The sequence below is a fragment of the Giraffa tippelskirchi genome, chromosome 12 (assembly GCF_054371585.1).
Source record: "Giraffa tippelskirchi isolate mGirTip1 chromosome 12, T2T-mGirTip1v1.2.pri, whole genome shotgun sequence".
In the NCBI taxonomy this organism is placed as follows: domain Eukaryota; kingdom Metazoa; phylum Chordata; class Mammalia; order Artiodactyla; family Giraffidae; genus Giraffa; species Giraffa tippelskirchi.
In genome coordinates this window covers 47,695,018-47,719,106 of record NC_137286.1, presented here as the reverse complement: position 1 = coordinate 47,719,106, position 24,089 = coordinate 47,695,018, and the positions used below count along the sequence as shown (strand labels likewise).

General features: G+C 47.8%; 1 protein-coding gene across 2 annotated transcripts in view; it reads right to left on the bottom strand.

Moving 5' to 3' along the window:
• NTRK3 (neurotrophic receptor tyrosine kinase 3) overlaps positions 1-24,089 on the bottom strand; it is a 424,805-nt gene that overhangs the window by 320,574 nt on the left and 80,142 nt on the right. For both annotated transcript variants that reach the window (XM_081552009.1, XM_081552010.1), the window contains 2 exons: positions 20,517-20,591; positions 19,953-20,024 (listed from right to left, as the gene is read on the bottom strand). In XM_081552009.1, the coding sequence (XP_081408135.1) occupies positions 19,953-20,024; positions 20,517-20,591 (147 nt within the window). The remainder of the gene's footprint in view (positions 1-19,952; positions 20,025-20,516; positions 20,592-24,089) is intronic.

The following is a 24,089-nucleotide window of genomic DNA, read 5'->3' as shown; positions in this document are numbered from 1 at the left end:
GAGGGCATTTGCCTACAAAGACGAGCCACTTTATTTTTTTTTTAATTGGAGTAGAGTTGCTTTACAATGTTGTGTTAGTTCCTGCTGTACAACAAAGTGAATCAGCTGTATGTATACATACACTCCTCCCATTTGAGCCTCCCTCCCACCCCCCATCTCACCCCCTCATTCCACACCTCTAGGTCCCCACAGAGCACCGAACTGAGCTCCCTGTGCTATACCGCAGATTCCCGCTAGCTATCTGCTTTACACGTGGAGTGTATATATGCCAGCGCTACCCTCCCCATTTGTCCCACTCTCCCCTTCCCCAGCCTGTGTCCACATGTCCATTTTCCACATCTGTGTCTCTATTCCTGCCCTGGATCTAAACTGAGACTTAGAGAAACAAGAGAGAGAAGAACAGAGGAAAAGAGCACTCGTGTCTGAGTCTGGCAAAGGCTGGCACATCCAGGGGCGACCGTCCACACCAGAATTTGTGAATTATGTTTCTGCTGGCAGCTCTTTTCACAAAGTGGAAGACATAGTTAGCACTTTGATCACCATCACTGTTAGTTAAATAAAAGCACACAGGTAAATTTCACTGAACAGCCTGAATTTCGCAAATCTTGCATTAAACAGGGTGCCAAAGTCAACTAATTCTTTTTTATTCCAGCACGACTATAGCTGACCTCAGCTTAATTTAAACCATGAGCTTTGAAGACAAATGCAAATAATTAATTAACTTGCTAATCATTTTTCCCTGCTATGGGAATTTTTCCAGAATCATTAACAATAATCATGTGAATAAACGAAAGAAAATTGGGATACAGAAATAATTTCCTGAAAAAGAGAACTAATAGGTGACATTTATTGAGTGCTTATTAGGAACTAATCACTGAAGATATTAGATATTAAAGATGTTAGTCCATTGAATCTTTCTCAAAACCCTTTATGTTCCATGTTATTGCTATGATTTGCTCTCATTTAAAAAACAAAACAAAACAAAACATGGCTTAGAGGTTAGGTAGCTAGTTCAAGGTCACAAAGCTGGTAATGTTAAAACAGCACCTGAATAATTATGTCTGATTCCAGAATTCATGCCCTTAGCACACTACTATAGTGTGCACCTGTGTGTGGTGTGTGAGTGTGTACATACACACACACATATCAGCCAGAAGGTGTGACTTCCAGTTGGGACTTTGTGTTGTGCCTTCAGATGAAAGCCTTCCAAGAACAAAAGCACATTGTCACGTAGGACAAACCCAGCAGCGACAAACCCATCAGGACAAAACCCCATTGTCACATAGGACGAACCCATAACTCAGCCAGCTCTGCTGTTTCTCCTACAGTCTATATCCTCTGACTACTTCTCTGAGAAAGCACATGACACTCATGCTTGCTCAGGGCCCCCGTTCAGCAGAAACAGAACAATCTTGGCCAAAGCGATGAGCACAGCAAACCTGAACCACAGACCCTGGGAGCTCTGCCCTGAAAGAAAGAATCCCACTCCAACTTCCCAGCTCCTTCCCAATTCCATGGTCTTAGACAATGCCCCAGTTCAGGGTAACCCAGTCATAAATCACAAGTCCGCATTCCCTCTGTATGGGGTCTGGGCGGGTGGGGGTGGGGAGAGGAGCCTGGACAAGCACACCTTTCTCACATCTCCTCCTCTGCTTGCATCTAGATCCCACCAGGCAGGCTGGCAAAGAGCAGGCCATCTGTCCACCACATGTGCTAGGCTCTTCCTGAGTGCCGCATGGCACTTAAGGACACAGGTGAGCGGCTGTGACGAAGCTAGAGAGAGGATACAGAGGGGATCAGACTGGGAGCTTCTCTCTGGAGAGCTGTTCTCAGCTCTCTCTGGAGAGCCCCCCAAGAGGGCTCCTTGGGCTCTGGCCATGGTGCTGAATCCCCAGGGAGTGGGACATGGAGGCTGAGAACATAATAAGCAAAAACAGTGGTACTAAGAAGATGCCAGTCTCCTTGCCAAAAAGGAACAATTTTCCGATGCTCTTTTTGGGGAAAGTTGGGATCCTGATCACCCTAAGATAGGTGAGTTGGCCTTTGCACCATGATACAACAACAACAAAAGTGAGTTCTGAAGCAGACATTTATAGACATGAGTTCATATCTTTAGCTGTGTGACCTTGGACAAGATACGTAACCTCTCTGAGCCCTAGAGTTCTCATTTGTAAAACAGAAAGAATATTCCTTATTTGAGCAAGATTACTGTTGGAAGAGTGCCTAGAACAGAGCTTAACACAATAAATGTTTCTTCTCTTTTTCTCTTGGCTTCATTCCCTGTTTGCTTGTAACTGTGCACACACCACACACACACTTCATGAGCTTTCTCCCTCTTCCTATATAATATTGCTTATATGCTAAGTCAGTTCAGTCATGAGGACTCCTTGTGACCTTATGGACTGTAGCCCACCAGGCTCCTCTGTCCACGGGATTCTTCAGGCAAGAATACTGGAGTGAGTTGCCATGTCCTCTTCCAGAGGATCTTCCCCACCCAAGGATGAAACTTGAGTCTCTTATGTCTCCTGCATTGGCAGCCACCTGGAAAGCCCATATAATATTGCTTATCTTCCTTCAAAGACACATTTAAGACCCAGATCCTTCTTCAATCCTTCTCGAGCATTCCCAGAATACAAGAATCTCTGCCTGGTGTGGTCAACACCAAACAGTAGATATTAGTATACTAGCATCTCTGGTCTAAGAAAGCTGATTTTATCTTCTCAACTAGATTGAACATTTCAACTGTACCTGCAACAAGTACTGTCTTAGTATCTCCATTCCTTCCCCCTTCCTCCCGTTACAGTGCTGGTCACATGGAGACACTTCTGAGCACCTGTTACCTGCATTTAACAAGGCCCTTCATGGTGTCCTCCATACAATTATCTAATAGAGGTATCTATTGATAATCAAGATCTTTATTGATTCAACTGTAACAGCAATCATTGGTGAGAATTGAACCCAACAATATTTGAATGTTTTCAAACTACTTTGGAGTTAGTTTCTGGCAATGATACAAATAGGGGCTTCCCTGCTGGCTCAGCGATAAAAAATCCGCTGGAGACACAGTTTCGATCCCTGGGTTGGGAAGATCCCCTAGAGGAGGAAATGGCAGCCCACTCAAGTATTCTTGACTGGAGAATCCCATGGACAGAGGATCCTGGTGGGCTACCGTCCATGGGGTCACAAAGAGTCAGATACAACTGAAGTGACTGAGCATGCATGCAATGATCCAACCACCATCATATCGCCATTAACCCTGTGTTGATATGTGTTTCCCATGTCACAAAAAAAGTAAAATGAACAACAAGGTGGTGATTGATCTATGGTGAGTCTCAGAGCATCATCAGGACCCTGAGGTGAATCCCCTCCTGGGGGTCAGCGATGACTTACAAAACAACACAGTGTAGCAGAAAAGACCAAGAACTTGGAGTCATATGCAGGTCCTGATCCATACATTCAGCTCTGTGGCCTTGGGCAATTAACTCTCTCAGCTTCCTCAGCAATAAAATGAGGATGATAGTAATTGCCCCTTCACCTTAATACTACATATTAAATGAGTTGTTACTTTTGAGAAGTGGTGTATAAAGTACTGCAGCCATGCTGGTTATGAAACCATATTATTCAGGAATCAGGTGTTAGTCACAAGAGGAAATGTACGCCATGCATGACAGTGACAGCCCCACTCTACGTCCACGTGCAGGGCCCCAGAGAGACACATCCACTCATTTCACAGATGCTTGCATGCATGCTCAGTCTCTAAGTCATGTCCAGCACTTTGTGATGCTATCGACTGCAGCCCACTGGGCTCCTATGTCCATGGAATTCCCCAGGCAAGAATACTGGAGAGGGTTGTAATTTCCTTCCCCAGGGGATCTTTCTGACCCAGGGATGGAACCTGCATCTCCTGCATTGGCAGGTGGATTCTTAATCACTGAGCCACCAGGGAAGACTCTCACAGATGCTTAGGGAGACCTAAGAGGTGCTTAGCATGTTCTAGGTACACCAATGAAAGTGTGGGTCCAGGTCAATAGAAATGTGCTTATGTTTAGTCACTCAGTCATGTCCAACTCTTTGTGACCTCATGGACTATAACCTGCCAGGCTCCTCTGTCCATGGGGATTCTCCAGGCAAGAATACTGGAGTGGGTTGCCATTCCCTTCTCCAGGGGATCTTCCCAACCCAGGGATCGAACCAAGATCTCCCACGTTGCAGGCAGATTCTTTACCATCTGAGCCACTAGTGAAGTCCAAACATTCTAGAGTGGGTAGCCTATCCCTTCTCCAGGGGATCTTCCTGACCCAGGAATCAAACTGGGGTCTCCTGCATTGCAGGTGGATTCTTTACCAACTGAGCTACCAGGGAAGCTCCCAATAGAAATAAGCTCCATCAAATTTTGGTGTGATCCAAAGAAAAGACCTAATATATGTAAGAACTTGCTACGAGTCAAGGCTTTAAAAGCATTATCTCATCCGAGTCCCAAGACCAGCCTATGAGGGAGGTGATTTTATCGCCAGAGGAAGAATCAGCTCAGAGAGATTAGATGAACTTCACCGAAGTCTTGCAGCTGGTCAGCAGTCAAGCTGGGAATGGAGCCCAGTTCCAACTGGCTCCAATCCTCGGGTCCTCAACACAACATTACCCTCTTCTCAAGGCTTAACTGGAATGAGGGTGGTTAGTGGTCAAGAAAATCCTAGCACAACCAGCCCCATGCCTCTGAAATCACCTACAAAAAAATGTTGATGATCTTTAAGAAGACAAGTGTGGAGACGACCCTGGTGGTCCAGTGGTTAAGAATCCACCTTGCAACGCAGGTAAGATTCCCACATGCTACAGAGCAACTAAGCCCGTGTGCCACAACAAAAGATCCTGAATGATGCAGTGGAGATGCCATGTGCAGCCAAGAACTGATACAGCCAAATAAGCAAATACTTAAAAAAAAGACCATTGTGGGATTACAAGGATGCCCAGTCCCAGCCTGCAAACGAAGCTTTCTGGAGACTATTGAGGTCCCAGCAGAGACCTGCCCCCATGAGAGAGACAGAGGAGAAAAGGAATAAGGGAGCATGGGAGGAGAGGGATAGAGGAGAGAGGAGAGCAGAGAGGCTGCTGGGAAATGCTATTATTAATATTTCAAATGGAGTTCTGACTGCTTAAGCTTTATTTAAGAACATGCTTCACTGTATAATTACAAGGCCTTAATTTGTTTTCTTTTCCGCACAATAAATAAGGAGCACATGGTTGCTCTTTGCAAACACCACCCTCCCGGGCATCAGCAGAGACTCCTGATTGCAGACAGACAGCTGGCACTCAGAGGGGCAGCCCCACTGCCACCAGGAGGGGGTGAGCTACGTGGCCCCTGGGACACAGCCCGGCTCTCCAGATGTGCAAAAAGATAAGGCACTAAGGTGCCGTTCATTTTTGGAGGAAGATGCTGGGGTGGCCAGTGGGTGGGTGAGGTCATCTCTCTGATTCCTCCCTTGGAGCAGGCATTTCTAGGGGCAACTGGTTTTGAGTAGCACGGATACAGTATAGAACCAGACTCAACAAGCATCAGAGGAGGTTGATCAGATTCTCAAAGGCAGAAGCCTACTTTCTATTGCCCGGTGGTGGGCCGCGAATGCCTCTGGGCTTCAGATCTACCCAATGAGGAAAGAGAAACAAATGATGATGCAACCTTTCTATCGAGTCACCCATTCATTCATCCACTGATGTGCCTGCCATGTGTCAGGGGCTGCCAAGGACTGGGTACTGGGTGGTAGAGGAGGGAGGCAGGATGACTATCTTCAGGGAGCTTTCAGCCCAGGAGGGACAACAAACATCACAGGATTGGGGCTTCCCAGGGAGCTCAGATGGTAAAGAATCTGCCTGCAGTGTGGGAGACCCGCGTTCAATCCCTGGGTCGGGAAGATCCCCTGGAGAAGGGAATGGCAACCCACTCCAGTATTCTTGTCCAGAGAATTCACAGAACTAAAAGATAATTATTCAATTCAAATGTATATTTTATGAGACAAGTGTTCTGGAAGAAAAAGAACAGAGCCCTAAGAAAAGTGATGGGAATAGCACTTGTGGCAGGGGTTGGAGGTGGTGGTCATAAAAAGCTTGCTCTCAATCCATTATTGAGCTGGAACTGGAAGGAAGGGTAGGAGCTAACTAAAGAGCCTGGGGGCTGGATGAAAGTCTCCCACCCAAGGGATCACCACAAAGGCCGCGAGCAGAGTGGAATGGCACGATGGAGGTTTGGAGGGAAACACAGGGCAGCGGGAGCAAGAGAAGAGGTGGAGAGGGAGATGTCAGTGGAGAGCCCTTGGGACAGGTCCCCAGGCTGCTACCAGGCCTGTATTGCTTCCCACTCAGGTCTCTCTCCAGCCCGCATGCTCACCTGGAAGACCAAGGGAATCTGGTTCTTAGCCTAAGAACATCAGAGGCACATTCATGAGGCTCTGATTGAAATGTTTAAACAATTGCCTTGGACTTTCCTGGTGGTCCAGTGGTTAAGGCTTCACACTTCCAAGGCAGGGGCCATGGGTTCAATCCCTTGTCAGGTGCAACCAAATTAAAAAACAAAACAAAAACTCCTTGCCCATTGCACAGAAAACAATTGCAGGATGGGGTTATGACTGACAGCTCTGGGGAGACCTCTTAAGACACTGGTGTGTAAGAGAGGGCTTTCTAGGTGGCTCAGTTGTAAAGAAACTGCTGGCCAATGCAGGAGACGTGAGTTTGATCCCTGGGTTGGGAAGATGCCCTGGAGAAGGAAATGGCAATCCACTCCAATATTCTTTCCTGGGAAATCCCCTGGACAGAGGAGCCTGGTGGGCTACAGTCCATAGGGGTGCACACAGTTGGATGCGACTAACAACTGAGCATGCACACATGTGTAAGAGAGGCTGGGGCCCTTGGCAGGGAAGCACCAAGCCCTCCCTCTAGGAGATGAGGAGGCATCTGACACTGTCTGACAGCAAATGGGGCGTATAGTGGGGGATGGTGGAGGGAGAACTAGGCCCCACTGGTACCAACCAGCTCCTCGACACAGTCTTTTAACCCCCCTATCTTTGAGTTCCTGGTTTTCCCAAAATACTGGGTTAGAATTCCAGGGAAGCCTGAGATCCACCTATTTAGAGCTTGGGCTTCCAAGTGCCTTAAATAAGGACTGAACTTCTGAGCTTCTGTAATAGTTTCCAAGATACAGGACAGACTGAGTACTGAGCACCTACCACGTGCAGCCACCAAGGGAAGTGCTGTATGCTCACTCTTTCAATCCTTACATAAAGGTCTGGAGGGTAGGAATTCCCTCCCATTGTTCTGGGAAGGATACTGAGACATCATTCCTTGGCGGAGAGCATCAACTTAAAGAAAGAGTTGGCAAAGCTGGAGATCCAATGTCACTTCCAAAGTAGGTGCTGTTTTCACTCTTTCATTTACTCCTTCATTCATTAGTTTTTCATGCAATTTCACTAATTGTTTCACGCAATTAGCATGAAACAAACATGATGGAATAAGACCTAGTCTTCCCTCCCAAGGACCTTGCACATCACGGGGAGAGACATACCTTTCTAATGGTCTATTTCAGAGTTTCAAAATAAACATGGGGAGCAGCCCCTCCTGGCAGCCAGGGGACTGCCATGGCTTACATCAAGGGCAGCAGATGGTCCAGGCCTGATCTGAGAGACCCAATGCCCTTCCAAGCCAGAACAGTCACAATGCCTGCATCACCTAGAAGACCACCCAGAAAAGGCAGAGGCCCCTCGAGACCAAGGCAAGCCCCATGAGACAAAAGGGGTTAACCCAGGAACAAAAGAGACTGCCACAAAGCCATCAAGAAGAAACCAGGAAGAAAGACACGAGACTGCCATACTGCTAAGGCATGAAGAGGGACAAAAATTAATGATGACTCCAAAATAGCCACGAGACTAATCTCATTTTCTAAATCTGTCCTTAATAAAAAAAAAATGGAGAAAAGAGCTGTGGACAAATGGGAAGTAATGATGCCTTAGGGGAGGGAGGGGAAAAAAGAAAAGAAAATCTACTGAGAATAATCAAGGTTGGAAAATACAGGCACACAGTCTAATCCCCAAGGCTAGGAGACAGGCAGTCCAGAGTATTTACTCAGCACTGGACTGAGCTTTTAAAGGCAAAGCTGATGAAGTTACATAAAACTTAAAGTTCAGTCCGGATAATCCTAGAGAAGGAAGTTTCCTGAAATGACAAAGAACACAGCCTTTATGCTGAATGTAGGGCTTTGACTATGAAAATTGCAAAATAAATAACACACACAGTGGCTGGCAAAGGGAGGTGCATGGCCATACAGTCTGGGTCACATTGGGTCTGCCCTGGGTGCATCACAATGTTGTCCACAAAACAAAGAGAAAAGAAAGAAATAATGAGGGAAGATGTGAGTAATCCCAGGACCATAGGGAGCCTGAAGGAGAGACACAAATGGACAAGAAAAAAGACACTCAATTTAGGAAGCTTGCCACCTGCCTCACTAGGGACCAACAAGCCAATCTTTCCTATGGCTCCAGAGGGGCAATCTCCTGGGAGAATGAGGGTGTGAGCAGACTAGAAATCTACTTTCTTTGGAAGCAGCAGAGAAACGAGTGGAGACTAAGAAACTCCAAACTGAAAATCTGGAGCTTGGTGAATTCTAGGGTACAAAACACATGTTGGATTCAATAAGACCACGGAGTATCCATTTAAGAGGACAATAGGGACTTCCCTGGTGGTCCAGTGGCTAAGACCCTGAGCTCCCAATGCAGGGGCCCAGGTTCGATCCTTGGTCAGGGAACTAGAATCCACATACCACATCTATCAGATCCTGTGGGCCACAACTAAGATGCGGTACAGTCAAACAAATAAACTTTATTATAATAATTTAAAAAAAATTTTTTTAAGTAAAAGAGGACAACAAGGACTTCCCTGATGGTCCAGAGGCTAAGACCCCAAGCTCCCAATGCAGGGGGCCCAGGTTTGATCCCTGGTCAGGGAACTAGATCCCCCATGCCACAACCATAAGATCCTGTGTGCCACAACTAAGACCCAGTGCAGCCAAACAAATAAACTTTAAAGTAATAATAATTTTTTTAATTTAAAAAATAAAAGAGGACAACAGAGGCTCTCCCTGCAGTCATCAGACGTCACAGGAGCTGGGACATGTGAAGAATGCAAAGATTCAGGCACCTCTACAGAAACACCACTCAACTGCACCAGGAGGTATCAAGTGTTGAAGCTGCAAACATGGGCATGAAATCATGACATGGCAGAGCTTGGGCCTCAGAGTTCCTCTAATCTGCTCCACATCCCCTCCTTACCCACTCCCATGCTCAGATCTTGCAATGAGGTCTGCCACCTACAGACATGGTCCTGCCTAGAGCTGATGACATGGAAAGCAGCCCCGAGCTTCCTGAAAATGGGTGGATTGAATGCCCGCTGCTCCTGTACCCACATATCATAACATAGACTTATCTCCACCTGCTCCATTCTCTTTGTGGAGCACCCGCTCTGTGTGGCCATCTGCTAATGGCCCTGCTGAGTGCCAGCCAGTAGGCTAAAGGGCATCGCCTGCTCCCCTCGACCCTTTTGGCAGCCAGTTAAAGCAGGACTTGTTTTCAGGGAGTCCTTCTTAGTCTCCCAGTGGTCTTTCTCCCCAAATAGCCCCCATTCTGAGAAGCACTGCTCTGAAGCTTATCACCCGATCTTCCTCTCCAGCTGGGCTCAAGAGAACTGACACCAGCCCAGGTTGGACCCGAGTTGACCACAGTCAGTGGACGGTAGATCAGAGACCATCCATGAAGACCATTATGAAGACCACAGGTTCTGGAGCTCTAGAGGCAGCACATCCAGGGTTGGCTTCTGTCTCTGCCACTGAGCAGCTGCATAAATGCAAGCAAGTCACCTAAGCTCTCTGTGCCTTTAATTCCCCATCTGTAAAATGGAGACAGCAATAGTGTCCACTTGCTATTATGAGCATAAAGTGACATATGATGTGCATACAAGCTAATGCCTGGCATATAACCAGTGCTTTCTAGATGTCTTTGGAACTCACTGCACTGGATTGACTACCATTCCAGGGATGTGGGGGTGGAGGGCCAAAATCAACTGAAAACAGCTTTCCTCTGGCCCTGACCTTGAGGGCCACTTTCCTCCCAGGAGGGCTTCTCTGGTGGCTTAGACAGTAAAGAATCTGCCTGCAATGCAGGAGACCCAGGTTCCATCCCTGGGTCGGGAAGATCCCCTGGGAAAGGGAATGGCTACCCAGTCCAGTATTCTTGGCTAAAGAGCCTGAGGGGCCACAGTACATGGAGTCACAAAGAGTCGGACAAGACTGACTGACTAACACTTTCTTCCAGGAAGAATTTTCTAAAATTCAACAAGGCCCGGTCTGGGCCATTTATAACACTGCTTCCTTTTACAGATGTGAAAACAGATTATATGGGTTACACAGCTTATTGAGGGTCACAGATAATGCAGAAAAAGGGCAAAGTCACATGTAAGGTGTGGTCAGCCAGCACTGTCATAGCCAAAGAGTACCTCTCACAGCTGACAGCCAGCCAGGGGCCGAGTCCCTCCCTGCACTCACGTGGACCCAGAGTTCAGCATCTTCTCCACTCCGGACCACCACCCAGACACACCACTGACTCGAGCTTCCCACATGAGATCTGCAAAAATCCCACTGCCTTGACGTGTGGCTCCATTTCGAAGTCCTGTTCCCTTGGAATTCTTTCAGCGTTTACCTGTTGACCAGACATGACGGCCTGGAACCATGAACATGTGTCTACACAGCTCTGGGAGAAATTCCAAAATAATTTGGAAGGTCCTCCGAAGGAAGACCTTTGGAGAAAGTCTGTACTCACCCTGCAGTGAGCGGCAGCCCCTGTGCCATGGGCAGGCTGTCCACCCATCCAAACCCACATCTCCTCCAGGAAGCCTCCTCAGATGCTCCAACTCTGATCCACAATCACACTTACAGTCTAACCCAGTGGCCCCTTCATTGCCTTGTGTTGAAAAACTGGAGAAGGTACAGAGATTCAGAGGTGTATGTGGTCATACCTTTGTCATAAATAACGCATAATGCATATATGTGGAATCTAGAAAAACAGTACAGATGAACGTATTTGTAGAGCAGGAATAGAGACAGAGATGTAGAGAATGTGGACACAGCGGGGGAAGGAGAGGGGGCATGAACTGAGAGGGTAGCACTGACATATACACACTACCGTGTGTACAACAGACAGCTAGTGGGAAGCGACTGTAGAGCACAGGGAGCTCAGCCCAGCGCCCTGTGATGACCTAGAGGGGTGGGATGGGGGTGGGGGGAGCGGCAGGGAGGCTCAAGAAGAAGGGGATGTGTGTATACATCCAGCTGATTCACTTCACTGTACAGCAGAAACTAACAACATTGTAAAGCAATTATACTTCAATAATAAAAGAAATGTTATTTGCTTATGATTTTCTTCTTTAAGCATATAAATTGGAGAAGGTCCAAAGCCATCTCACTTGTGTCCTGAGACCCTCTGTAGAGTAGGATCGAAAGGAACAGGATGACAGCTAAGGCATCAAGAGTGAGTATGCATTCCTGGTAGCCCATCTGGGCACTGGCTACAGCTACTGCCATTCCTGGTTTATCCTTTTCTCTCTCTTTTTTTTTTAACCAGAGCAAAAGTTTATTTCTTTCTCATATTCCAAGTCCACAGCAAGTCAGCTGTGGCTTCGCTCCCATCACCTCTCAGTGAGACTCAGGCTAATGGAACAGCCTCCGTCTGGAACATTAACGCCCTCTGTCCCATGACAGAGGGCAAAGAGACACGATGGACCACACCCAGGCTCTGAAAGCTTCTGCTAGGAGGGACGTGAATGAACGCGCGCGCACACACACACTCATCAGTTTTATTGATATATAATTTTCATACAAGGTACCTGATTAAATGTACAAGTCGCTGGTTTCTGGTATATTTATAGAATTGTGGAACCCTCACTATAATCCGTTTTAGAACATATTCTCATCATCCCAAAAAGAAATCCTATACCAGTATATTCCTGATTTATCATAACTATACTTGAGATTTTAAACTACAAAGGCATTCTTTTATGCCCATGAGAATATGACATAACATAAATCTCATTCGTTGCTTTTGGTATAATATTTTTTACATGGCCAAGACCTGCTAGGTATAATCATTACATCCCAGAAACTATACACCTCTCTCTGGGACATCCTTGGAAAGAGTTCTTAACCCAGGATTCAAGGGAAGTCTGCAAATCCCTGAAAATGCATGAGAGACGGTGCATGTATGTGTGGGGCTTCTTATGGGAAGAAATGCCATAGAATAATCAAGGCAGATTAGCATCACTCACACACTCAACAAATAGCCAAGGACCACTGCCCATGCGACAGGCATTCTTCTAGGCACAGGAGCCAAGTCCCTGCTCCGTGGAAGTTCATTCTAGTGGGGGAGCCAGAGTGTAAACAAGTAAACAAATGAAAATGGCATACACTTGAGAGTCCCTTGGACTATAAAGAGATCAAAGCAGTCAATCCTAAATGAAATCAGACTTGACTATTCATTGGAAGGACTGCTGTTGAAGCTGAAGCTCTGGCCACCTGATGCAAAAAGTCGACTCATTGGAAAAGACCCTGATGCTGGGAAAGATTGAAGGCAGGAGAAGAAGGCAGCAGAGGATGAGATGGTTGGATGGCATCACCGACTCAATGGAGAAGAATATGAGCAAACTCCAAGAGAGATAGTGAAGGGAAGCTTGGTGTGCTGCAGTCCATGGGGTCGCAAAGAGGGGGACTGAAAACAACAACACACACTGTCAGATCATCAGAAGTAATAAGGGCTGAGGAAACAGTGTAGCGAAGAGTGGGGTGAAGAAAGGCGACTCCGACTGGGAGGCTAGAGACGACTTGCTGAGAGGTCATTGGGGAAAATGAGGAGGGGAGCGAACACTGCAGAGAGCTGGGGTGAGGGATTTATGCAGGTCGGATGGATCGGCAAGCACCAACCCTCCAAGGAGGCCCATGAGCTCGGTGTGTTGAAAGGACTGAAAGAAAGGTTCCCAGGCTGCAGCAGAGGGCCAGGGAGAAGAGTGCAAGGGAAGCCGAGAGGGAGATGGACACCAAATCAACTCAAATCCCGGGGCCACGGTGAGAGGTTTAGCTTTCATTGTCAGTAAGGAGGGAAGTAATTGGAGGGCTTTAAGCAGTAGAGGGACACAATCAGATCTATGTGTTTAAAATATCACTCTGGCAACTGTGTTGGGAGTCAAATGCAGGGGACAAAGCAGAGGAAATAAAACCAGTTAGGAGGCTATTATCATAGAGCCAGAGGAGAGGACGGTGGTTTGGATCAAGGCAGCCTATGTGGAGGGAGAGAGAAGCGGATGCATATAAAGCAGCCTATGGACTTGAAGGACTGAATGGCGGAAGGGTGGAGGAGGGCAGGGAAAGGGAAGAGGAGTCAGAAATGACTCAAGTTCTGGCCTCCGCGATCTGGTGGATGGTACCACTCGGGAAACAAGAAACATTGAGGGTTGGAGTCAGGACGGGGAATGAAATAAAGAATTCTGTTTTGTACAAGTTGAGTCTGCCTTGTCTCTTAACCACCCAAGTAGAGATGCCAGCCAGGCAGTTTGATTTATGAGTCCAAAGGGCCAGGATGGGAGCAAGGCGAGGAATATAAAGTTAGGGGTTTAGTGCTAAAGCCCCTTTCGCTTTTAACTATCCATGATTCTGTGAAATCAGAGACCACCGACAAGGAAGAAGTCATTAATAACAGCAAAAACATATTGAGTCTTTCGTAAAGCACCATCTTAAGCACTTTTGAAGCATCATCTCATTTAAAGCTCGGAACGATCTCATGAAGTGGGAACACTTACATTCCCTTCAAAGCTCACAGAAGCTCATCAGCTTGCCTAAGGTCCCAAAGTAGGACAGGGAAGCTACAGTATTGTAACTTTGGCCTTTCGGTCCCCAAAGCCTGCACTCCTGACTGTTACCACACGACGCCCAATGGCTAAGTTCTCCACATAAAACAGAGGAGGAAGGGCACATGTAGAAAAGAGATCTGGGGACAAGTGTGACAGTTACAACCCATTTGGGACTTGGAGAAAAATCGGTGCAGAGGTAAAGGGCAAGCAGAGAGGCACAAGTCTACTGATCCAATATCTACACACTGTCTTAGACCCAGACTGGGGTGATTATTTCAAGGAGAGAGAACATTGAGTGTTTGCAACACATCATAAATCCATCTCACCAAGTGTTCACCCCAGTGGTCTCCAGAAAAATGTGCTGCCAGCTCAAATGTGTCGCTGAAAGGGCAGGGACCCTGGCCACTTCCTCTAATCCTATCTGCCCAGTGTCACTGACTTTCACTCCTTGTGAACATAACACAATTGATATGCCCACAATTAACACAATAATCATGCCCAAATCAGGACATTCTCCCCTCCCCACCCCATCCCGCTCCCACACAGGTCAGCTCCAGGCTGGCTCCCTCGGCAGGAAGATCCCATGTACACTTGCAGAGGAATAACTTAGTGTGGCATTCAGAGCTTTAGGGAGAGAAATCAACCAACTGAACACAAGAAAGGTCCCATCACAACCACTCTAAGGGACTAAATAAATTCTCTTGGCTTGCTGGAATCTTACATTACATATTCTTGGAAATAAGTGGGCCACAGGCTAACGTTAAGAAATCTTTTACAACAAAGATATTCAGGTCATAATGTAGCTGTTGTTATAGGATTTGACCTGAATAGGAAAAGAAATGAAATGGAGCTTTCTAAACAGGAGCTCTTTGAGGATGGTTGGTGCTAAATGCCCCCAGGGAAATGGCTGCTCTCTAATAAAACTTTGAAGACCCTCCCCCACCCCAACCACAAGGAATTCTTGCTGTGAAAGCTCGACAGAGAAACGAAACCTGCCAAGGGAGTCGAGTCCATGGACTTTAGCGGCTAAAGGATCAGAGTCCAAATCCTGGTTGTACCACTAATTACTACATGACCTTGGGGAAACTCAGTTATGACTCCTGAGCCTCGGTGTTCTCATCTATGAAACGGGTTTGAGGAGCCCAAACTTAAGAGTTACTGTGAGGGGTGAGATGATATTTGCCAAAGCAGCAGGTCCAGTCCTTGGCACATAGTAAGTTCTTAATCAGTATTAGTCTTTCCCCTTCTCTTCATATACCTGCATTTTTTTATGCAATTGTGTAAAAATGAAATCTTTTAATTGCGTCAGAGAAAAACATTGTGCCTTCCTGTCCATGAGCCACAGGAGAAAAGATTCTTGGAAAGAGAACCAGAGGGCTTCAATGCAGTTGTATTTCTGCTATTATTTATGTCAGGCCCTCCCTTGACCTGTCTTCCAGGCTATAAAGGAAGGCTGCCTACCACACTCCCCCACCCAGGATGGTAAAGGGATTAGAGCAGATCATATAGGAGAAAGTACTTTGAAACCAGACAGTGCTCTACAGATGAAAGGAAGTACCATCATCTGAGTGCAGGTCTTGGGTAGACACTGTCATGACTCTGCTTATGGGGACTCCAACCTGTGGCCATCTGGTATGTATGTGAGCCATCCCAGAGAAGACAAATCGCAGAAAGGAAGAGTCTGCTGCAGAGGGTGAGGTAAGAGCACTCAACAAGCAATCCAAATTCTGTAGTCCCGGTGGGTGTGGTCTCAAGTGAGACGGAAATCAACAAAGTGTAAGCTCCTCAGTTGCCACTGGTTGGATCCTTTCTGAAACTAACAGGGGTAAGAAGGGTGTGGGCACAGTCTAGAGCAGGAGTCCCCAACGGGTACCGGTCTGTGGCCTGTTAGGAACCGGGCGAGCAGTGGAGCAAGGAAAGCTTCATCTGTATTTACAGCCGCTCCCCGTCGCTCACATTATCGCCGAGCTCCGCCTCCTGTCAGGGCAGTGGCAGCATCAGATTCTCATAGGAGCGCAAATCCTGCTGTGAACAGCGCATTCAAGGGATCTCGATTGCACACTCCATCCCTCCAGCCCCTCGCCTTGTCCATCTTCCATGAAACCAACAAAACTGGTGCCTGGTACCAAAAAGTTGATCTAGAGCAAGAAAGACTAAATGGAGACTATAGAGGATCTATCACGTTTTGTTCATCAATCAGTATTCAAGGAAGAAAGTCATCAGAGAGAGTGTAGACTGGAGTCTTCTAGTCACCAGAGAGACACAGGACAGAAATCCAGCTTTTTCTTTAATAAAGAAATGGTCATAATCACCATCAAAGCCATATTATCTCTCTTCGTTGATTCTAGGATCACCACCTCAGTAAAAACAGTAACTCCACCACTATTACCAGCTTGCATTTATAAACACTATTTACCAGCACCGGGCTAAGTGCTGTATGTGCCTCCTACCATAAATCTTTATCATATCCTATCACTAGAACAGGCACTATCATTACAGCCATTTTACAGATGATCAAATAGTGGTTCCAATGATCTATTTGGAAAATCCTTATCCTTAAGAATCCAAAATCCAAAATCTTTCATCAAGGAAAGGATATATAAGGGTCAAGAACATTCTAGTCTCTCAAATGTAGATAAATCAGTATTTAGTTTTTCACACTCAATAAAAGACAAAGAAGACAGACACGGTCAAAAAAAGATGCTCAGTCACTCATAAACCTTGAAGAGTCCTAGTCTCCAGCCTTCTTTGTGGCAGACAATTTGGCCTTCATGTGGCTGGCTCATTTTCTGGCATGAGAGAGAATTATGACTAATGCAACAGCAGCTTAGAGGTGCGGGACAGCTGGACCAATCAGAACAACTTGGATAACTTGACATCAGTACAGAAGGCAATGATTTCACTTCCTGCTTCTTATTGTGTACAGAGGGGAGAAGAAAAGACTTAGCCATCACCCTAAAAAAAATAAAAAAAGAAGAAGAAGGGGAGGAAAAAGCCACCAAGCCAGAGCTCAGTAATTAGTGCTGGAGTAAGTGACCATCTTGTGATTGCTCAGCTGGGGCCTGAAGACTTGTAAATGCACTTAGAGGACAGAAATAGAAGATGTTGTGAGAGAGCAGAGAAACCTGGCCCATTTGCCAGGAGAAAGTGTCCTGGAGCTGCCGGGAAATTCACTCAGTCAAGATGTGGGGTGTGTCTCTGTAAATGGGAAAAGTTAATAAGTGAACCCATCGATGAAGCCAGTGCACATGGCTAGACCTCTTGACTCTCCTCTCTGGGACCCCCAGGCTCCTCCTCCAGCAGCCCCTGGGCCAGATGCTGACCCTATCACATAGATCTGAGCATCCAGCTTTTCCCTAACATGCAGACAGGCCCAAACTGGGGTTGGACTGACGGTGACCTGTCTCACTCCTGGCCCTTTTGCAGCCAACCACAACACTTGGGCAAGAGCTGGCCAGTGTGTCCAGGAGGAAACGGGGCCCAAGGTCATGGGAGGGTTCACTGGTATCATCAGAACCTATTCCACTGACACCCTTCCTGCCCCCAAAGCCTTGGGGAATCTTGCAAAGCCCCACCAGCCTATCGCTGCCAGCAGACCCAGATCATCTCAAAAGAGATGGTGGGTCACAGCCCTCTTCAGGGATCTCAAGGTAATCCAAAGACAAGTTCTAGTACAACCCACTTCAGAGATCCCTGGAACCCAAGCTGCATGCCTCCCCCCACCTCTGTAGCCCTTGGACATGCGATGCGTCTGGAAACCCTCTCAACTGCCCATAGAGCTGCAGGTGACAGGTGAGCAGGCAGATTCTGAGCACTAAGCCACTGCCATCTAAAGGGACAGAGCCTCTCCCGTGTGGGCAGCTTCTGTTCCCCAAGTCTGACCCCAGCCCCCAAGTTGGCATTCCATATGTCACATTCTGTCCACAGAGTCGTGCTACCTGGCCCATGGCATTGAGAGGTTTTATTTTTAGTGTCAGTATTTAAAATTTGAGAGGTTTCACTGAACCTCCAGCTTTTCTTGAAAAAAAGAAAAAACCCACAGTAAATCTGGCAATCCAAGGCCCCACCTCCTTACAGCAGCAGTCTGCTAGAACTGTTTACAGGCTGGCCCTAAGAGGAAACACGTGGCCCCCAACTTCCACTGTCTCCACTGGTCCGCTGTGGGCATCTGGCTCTGTGACCCTGGTATGAATTAGCATGAAAAGGAGACTTCTCAGAGGTCAAAAGCTTCATCCCCTGGGACAGTTTACACGGAAAGTCAAATCCCCAGTAAAATAAACACCTGCAACATCTGGTCCGAGACCCTCCTCTGATCTCAGCTACACCCCCAGCTGCAAAGAACACACATCAGGAGAATCCCTCCACAGAGGCTCAACCAGGGCAAGGGGGCAACAAATAATTGAGACGGCTGCGGTGGGAGGTAGTGGGGGACTCGGTCCCCCACGGATACTACATAAGACCCTGAGTAATGGCCCTGCAGTGTGCCATGTCCAAAGGGAGGAAAGAAAGTTCAGCACAAAGCAGGGGTGGCAATCACTGATTTAAAAAGAAAAATACTTATCAAGCCCTCACTCGTACTCAGTCGATTCAGTCGTGTCCGACTCTGTTGCAACTCTATGATCTGTAGCCCACCAGGCTTCTCTGTTCCTGGGATTCTCCAGGCAAGAATACTGGAGTGGGTAGCCATGCTCTCCTCCAGGGGATCTTCCCGACCCAGGGATCGAACCCGCATCTCCTGTGTCTCCTGCATTGGCAGGTGGATTCTTTACTGCTGAGTCACCAGGGAAGCCCTAAGCATTCACTAGGTGCTTGGAAAAATACACAAAGGCCCAGGGTGAGGCCAGGACCCCCCAAAGGAGAAACAACTCACCCACCACAATTCTCCACAATCTTTTCTCTTCCTTTACCTCCCCTCCACTTCCCTCGGATGCTCTGCCTCTTCCTGTGAGGTTCCTATGCAGCCGGATGCCCTTCAAGTCCAAAGTGCCTGCACCAGAGCAACTCTCACGTGGCCGAAGGAAAGATTCATCTGCACACCATTCCTCCATTTTCTGGCCAAATACAGTAGACTCCACCCCGCTGGTTCCTATGGAATCTCTGCTCTTGGAGAACATGCCCCATAGATGTCCAAGATGGCCACCACCGCAATGAAGACCTGACCGAATACCAAGGACCCCCATGGATGCGGTGTGTTGGCATTTTCCCTAATTGCTGGCTCTAGGTTTCCTTTCAAGCCCGTCTCTCCCCAGGAAATGGTGTTCCTCCCATTAAACCCCAGAGTCTTCAGCCCAGAACTAGGCTTAGAGAGGAAGCACTAAGCTCGTGAGATTCCATCTGCATGGGTCTAGGCAGAGCTGAGCCTGCGGAGGCCCTACCACCATCACACACGGCAGTGGTGGGAGGGGAGAGGCAGGAGGAGGAGGCTCCGACAGACAGGATCCCACCAGAGCCAGGTCACCTCGAGCTCATCCCAAAGCGGTATGACTGTATATACTGGTGTCTCTGCTTTTCAGAGCTCTTCGCCACTGAACCCAGGATCTATCTAGACATGACATTTGGGCTGGCCCTGCTTTCCCTCAGCCAACCCCACCCCAACACAGGCGCGCACACACACACACACACACACACACACACACACACACACACACTTACAGACCTACAAATGGTCTCTAAAGTGTAGTATTCACATGACACACTACACTTATATGGGCAATTTCCTCTCATTTACATTCCCATTAAGTTGCAAATTTCATCATAAAAAGTGAACAAACTAACCCCCTAGTCTCAGGCTTTATGTTCCTATAGGAACCTCAGAGATCATCAAATCCAAAACCGTCATCTTAAGAGGCAAAAATCTGAGGCCCAGAGAAGTGATGGGACTTGCCCCAAGACACACACTAGCGAAGCCAGGTCCAGATCTCAGGCCTCGGGCTTCACCAGCCAGGACTCTCTCTCCCTGCCATATGCCAGCCCCCACCCCCCCCCCACCCACACACTCCCTGCGGCCGGGACCCAGCTCTACTCACATATAGCGCAAGTGGGGGTTCTTGGCAAAGGCTCTGGGCTGGATATTCCGAAGTCCTGAGTTCTTGATGGTCCTGAAGAGAGAGAGGAAAAGAGGGTCAGCAGAGCTTACAGGGTAGAGATACGGCTATGCTCTGGGCCGAGGCTGACAGCCAGTGAGGCCAAGGGTGGACGACAGCCGCCTCTGTAAACTGAATGCATTTCTTCTTCACCAGCCATCACTTGTCGTCCCGTTGAGGGACAGGACTACAGGACCAGTGGGCAGGATCTGAGCTCACATCCCACTGGGACCGGGGTGAGGGTGAGAAATGTGCCCATCCTAGCAGGTGGATAAGACTGCGGTCCAGCAACTATAGCACTGCAGCCTCCTCCCTTTCCCCACCCCAGCTCCCCTGCAGTCACTCGCACTGAATCCAAAGGAGGAGGTGACTGGAAATAACCCTCTCCTTGGGGACCATCAGTCCAGCACAGGACTGAGGAAAGCACTAACCCAGGGGACATGGGTTCAGGTTGTATCCTGACCCCTGACCCCTGCCCCCACCCCCACTGGGAGCCGGTGAACTCACAGCTTTTGGAGGCCAGTGTAGAGCTCCATGTCCACAGCGTTGAGTGTGTGCAGACCGCGCCAGTTCTCTATGTGTCTGCAGGGAGGGAGGAAAGGCGGGGTTCAGGTCAGCAGAGGGGTCACCGGAAAGATGCTGGCTTTAGTGCCAGAGACCTGTGCTTAAGTCCTGGAGCAGCCACCCATGAGCCAGGCACTCCACCAAGTCCCCAGTGATCTCTGAGCCTGCTTCATTCTCTCTCTGCGCGGGGCCTCACACACCACTGGGCTGATGGGCTTGCTGGGGGATCCCAAGTTCTGAGCCCACGGATAGAGTTTAATGTCCCCACATCCCCCGGGCTCTAGAAAGACTACTCTTTAAATTCTTGAGATTCATCCTCCCTGCAGATCTTCCTAATTCACTTTCTTTCCATTCTCTTTTAGTTCTTTTCCATTTCTAGGAATTTTTTTTTTTTTTAAAGACAGGCTCATTTTCTATATTCTTGCCCACAAAAACAACACAAATGACATGATTTTTTTTTAAGGGGCTAGGGGGAGCTTGCTCATGAACATGGCTTTTGAGTGGAAAAATCCAGAAGGAACACACACTACCTCAGGGTCCCCAGGGGCCAGACACTGACGATCCCCTTTGGGTGAGAGTGAAAGTTAGTCGCTCAGTCGTGTCCGACTCTTTGCAACGCCCTGGACCGTAACTCGCTAGGCTACACCGTCCATGGAATTCTCCAGGCAAGAATACTGGAGTGGGTAGCCATTCCCTTCTCCAGGGGATCTTCCCAACCCAGGGATCAAATCTGAGTCTCTTGCATTGCAGGCAGATTCTTTACCATCTGAGCCACCAGTGAAGCCTCCTTTGGTTACCATGACCCAATTCATCTGGAGTTCAAGGACATCAGTGGCTTCATAAGGCAGAACCAACTCCACAAAGGAGGCATGACCAAAGGCCTGGGTGTCACAGAAAGAACAGGAGACTGGCATTCGAGGAGCCGGATTCCAGCTTCATCTCTGGGAGTTTAGCAGCCATGGCTTTGAGCATGAGCTCTCAACACTCTGGGCCTCTGGTGTCCTCATTTATAAGGGGAGAGGGTTACACCAGATCAGCAGTTTTCCCCCCATCTCTTCACAAAGATCTTCTTTTAGAACTTTCTCCTGAGAGATTTCATGCTTAGCTCCCTAAACATGTGTCGAGCAAGCACACACACTTATTAAGCAATAATTAATTTATCTTCTCAGATTTGCTAATCCAAGATATAAATCACTGTTAACCAGAGCTTTTAATCAATGGGCATAAACCAGTGCTGACTCACCCAGCAGACAAATTCCAGCCCAAAGCAAAGGAATTCTCGAAAGTACTGTTAGCATGGAAGGGCTTGTCATGGGTATGGATTTGATTTCCTTGGTTTGGTTTATATATATATATACATATATACATATATATCAACAAAACACCAGGGACAAACATCCTACATTATTGCTTTGGGGTCCAGGTTGAGAACCATTAGACCAGCAGTCCTCAACCATTTTTGGCACCAGAGACTGGTTTTGTGAAAGACAATTTTTCTATCAACTGGAGAGGGTGGGTGGTTGGGGGATGATTCAAGTGTATTACATTTATTGTGCACTTTATTTCTATTATTATTACATCAGCTCCACTCAGATCGTCAGGCTTTAGATCCCGGAGGTTAGGGACCTCTGCATTAGACTGTTGATTACCAAGGTCCTTTCCAGCTCCAAAGTCATCTGAGAGGAGGCCATTCATACACACCCGCCACCCCCAAGGAGCTCCAGGGGGCCACAGAAAAAGGCCTCCCGCTGCCCTCCTGGGATCTGACTCTCCCATCAGTGCCCCCAAATTCTAAGCATCCTCTTAGAGAGGAGGGGAAAGACATGACAGCTCACCCTGGGACAGTGATACCCAAGGCACAGAAAAGACAGCCACCTTCCCCAGACATCCCCTCCCAGATCCCACCCCACCCGTGGTTCTGCCATCTGCCATCAGGTGGGACCAGAGCCAGGAAGCCCACAGGGAGGCAGTGGCCAGGGCCTCTGGAAGCATTTCAGAGCCACGCAGCGACAAGGTATGCCAAGAGCCCTTTTTGTACCACATTCTCTCGGAGCCCCTGCTAAGCAGCCAGACACATTAGCATCTGCTGGGGACATGGGCCAGGTGGCCAGGTCGGTACTGAATTCCTTCTCCAAAGCCTTCTCTCCTGGAAGCCACATGGCCCCAGGACAGTTTGTTTGGTCTGGGTTGGCCAGGGCAGGGACCCTGGCTTCATGTCAGCTGAGAAGGAAGGCCAGAGGGAACAGAAGGACCTGTGCCAGCCCCACCCCCACCCAGGGTATCCACTCAGTCCATGTAAACCACCAAGTGTTAACAGATGGCAGTGTTCCTACCGATGGGTATCCATTCATGGGAGCCCAGCTTCAGACAAGCTCCCAACAAGCAGCTGTCGATCAAGTTGTTTAAATAAATGAAATCAGTTTTCTGAGCCCACATTAGAATTCCAGAAACGTGTTTTTATTATGGCTGAGTTGTCAATCATTATTGCATTCGAATACTTGACTTCTCTCAGCCTTCCTGTCCTTATGCCTACAAATGACCCTTCCCCGGCAGAGGCGCTCACTGAGACTTGGCAGGCTGATGGCTGAAGTCCTTGGTGCACAGGGCTCTCTAGTCTATATCATATGGCCCCTCGGACTTTCTTTTGAGTCTGAATTTTCCTACATCAGGGAATGGCACTTTTATAGCAACGGTTTGATTAGGAGTTGGTGCTCCAAAGCTAGGTTGGCCACTACAAACTCCAGCCCACCACCCATTTCTGTACAGCCTGAGAAATAAGAATAGTTGTTACATTTTTTTTTTAAATCTAAAGTAGAATCCTATTCTGTGACATGTGAAAAGCATAAGAAATTTTAATCTCCATGTTTATACTGCTCATTAACTCTTATCTGTGACCACTTTTCCCTGCAAAAATGGAGTTGAGTCATTGTTGCAGAAGCTCATTAAAATGTTGACTTTCTGGCCTTTCATAGAAAAAGGCTGCTGACCCCTGCCTAGAGCCAGACTGCCAGGATATGGATCCTGCCTCCATCGCTACCTCTATCTATGGGACCCTATCCAGGTTTCTTCACTTCTCTGTGCCTCAGTTTCCTCATTTGTCAAATGGGAATAATAGAATACCTCCAGCATAAGAAGGACTTAAGGATTGAACGTTACATTAAAAAGCCGTTACAGCAGCTGGGGTCAGAGTAAGTCCTCAGGGAGTGCCCACTGTGATGATTATTTTTAACCATGGGCTTTGTAGAGGCTGGGCTTCCCTGATGGCTCAGACTGTAAAGAATCAGCCTGCAGTGGAGGAGACCTAGGTTCTATCCCTGGGTTGGGAAGACCCCCTGGAGAAGGGAATGACTACCCACTCCGGTATTCTTGCCTGGAAAATCCCATGGACAGAGGAGCCTTGGGGGGTTACAGTCCATGGGGTCACAAAGACATGGACACGACTGAGCAGCTAACATTTTCACACTTTCACTTCTGCAGAGGCCAAGCAATCTTTTTTCAGTTTTCATGCTAAAAAGG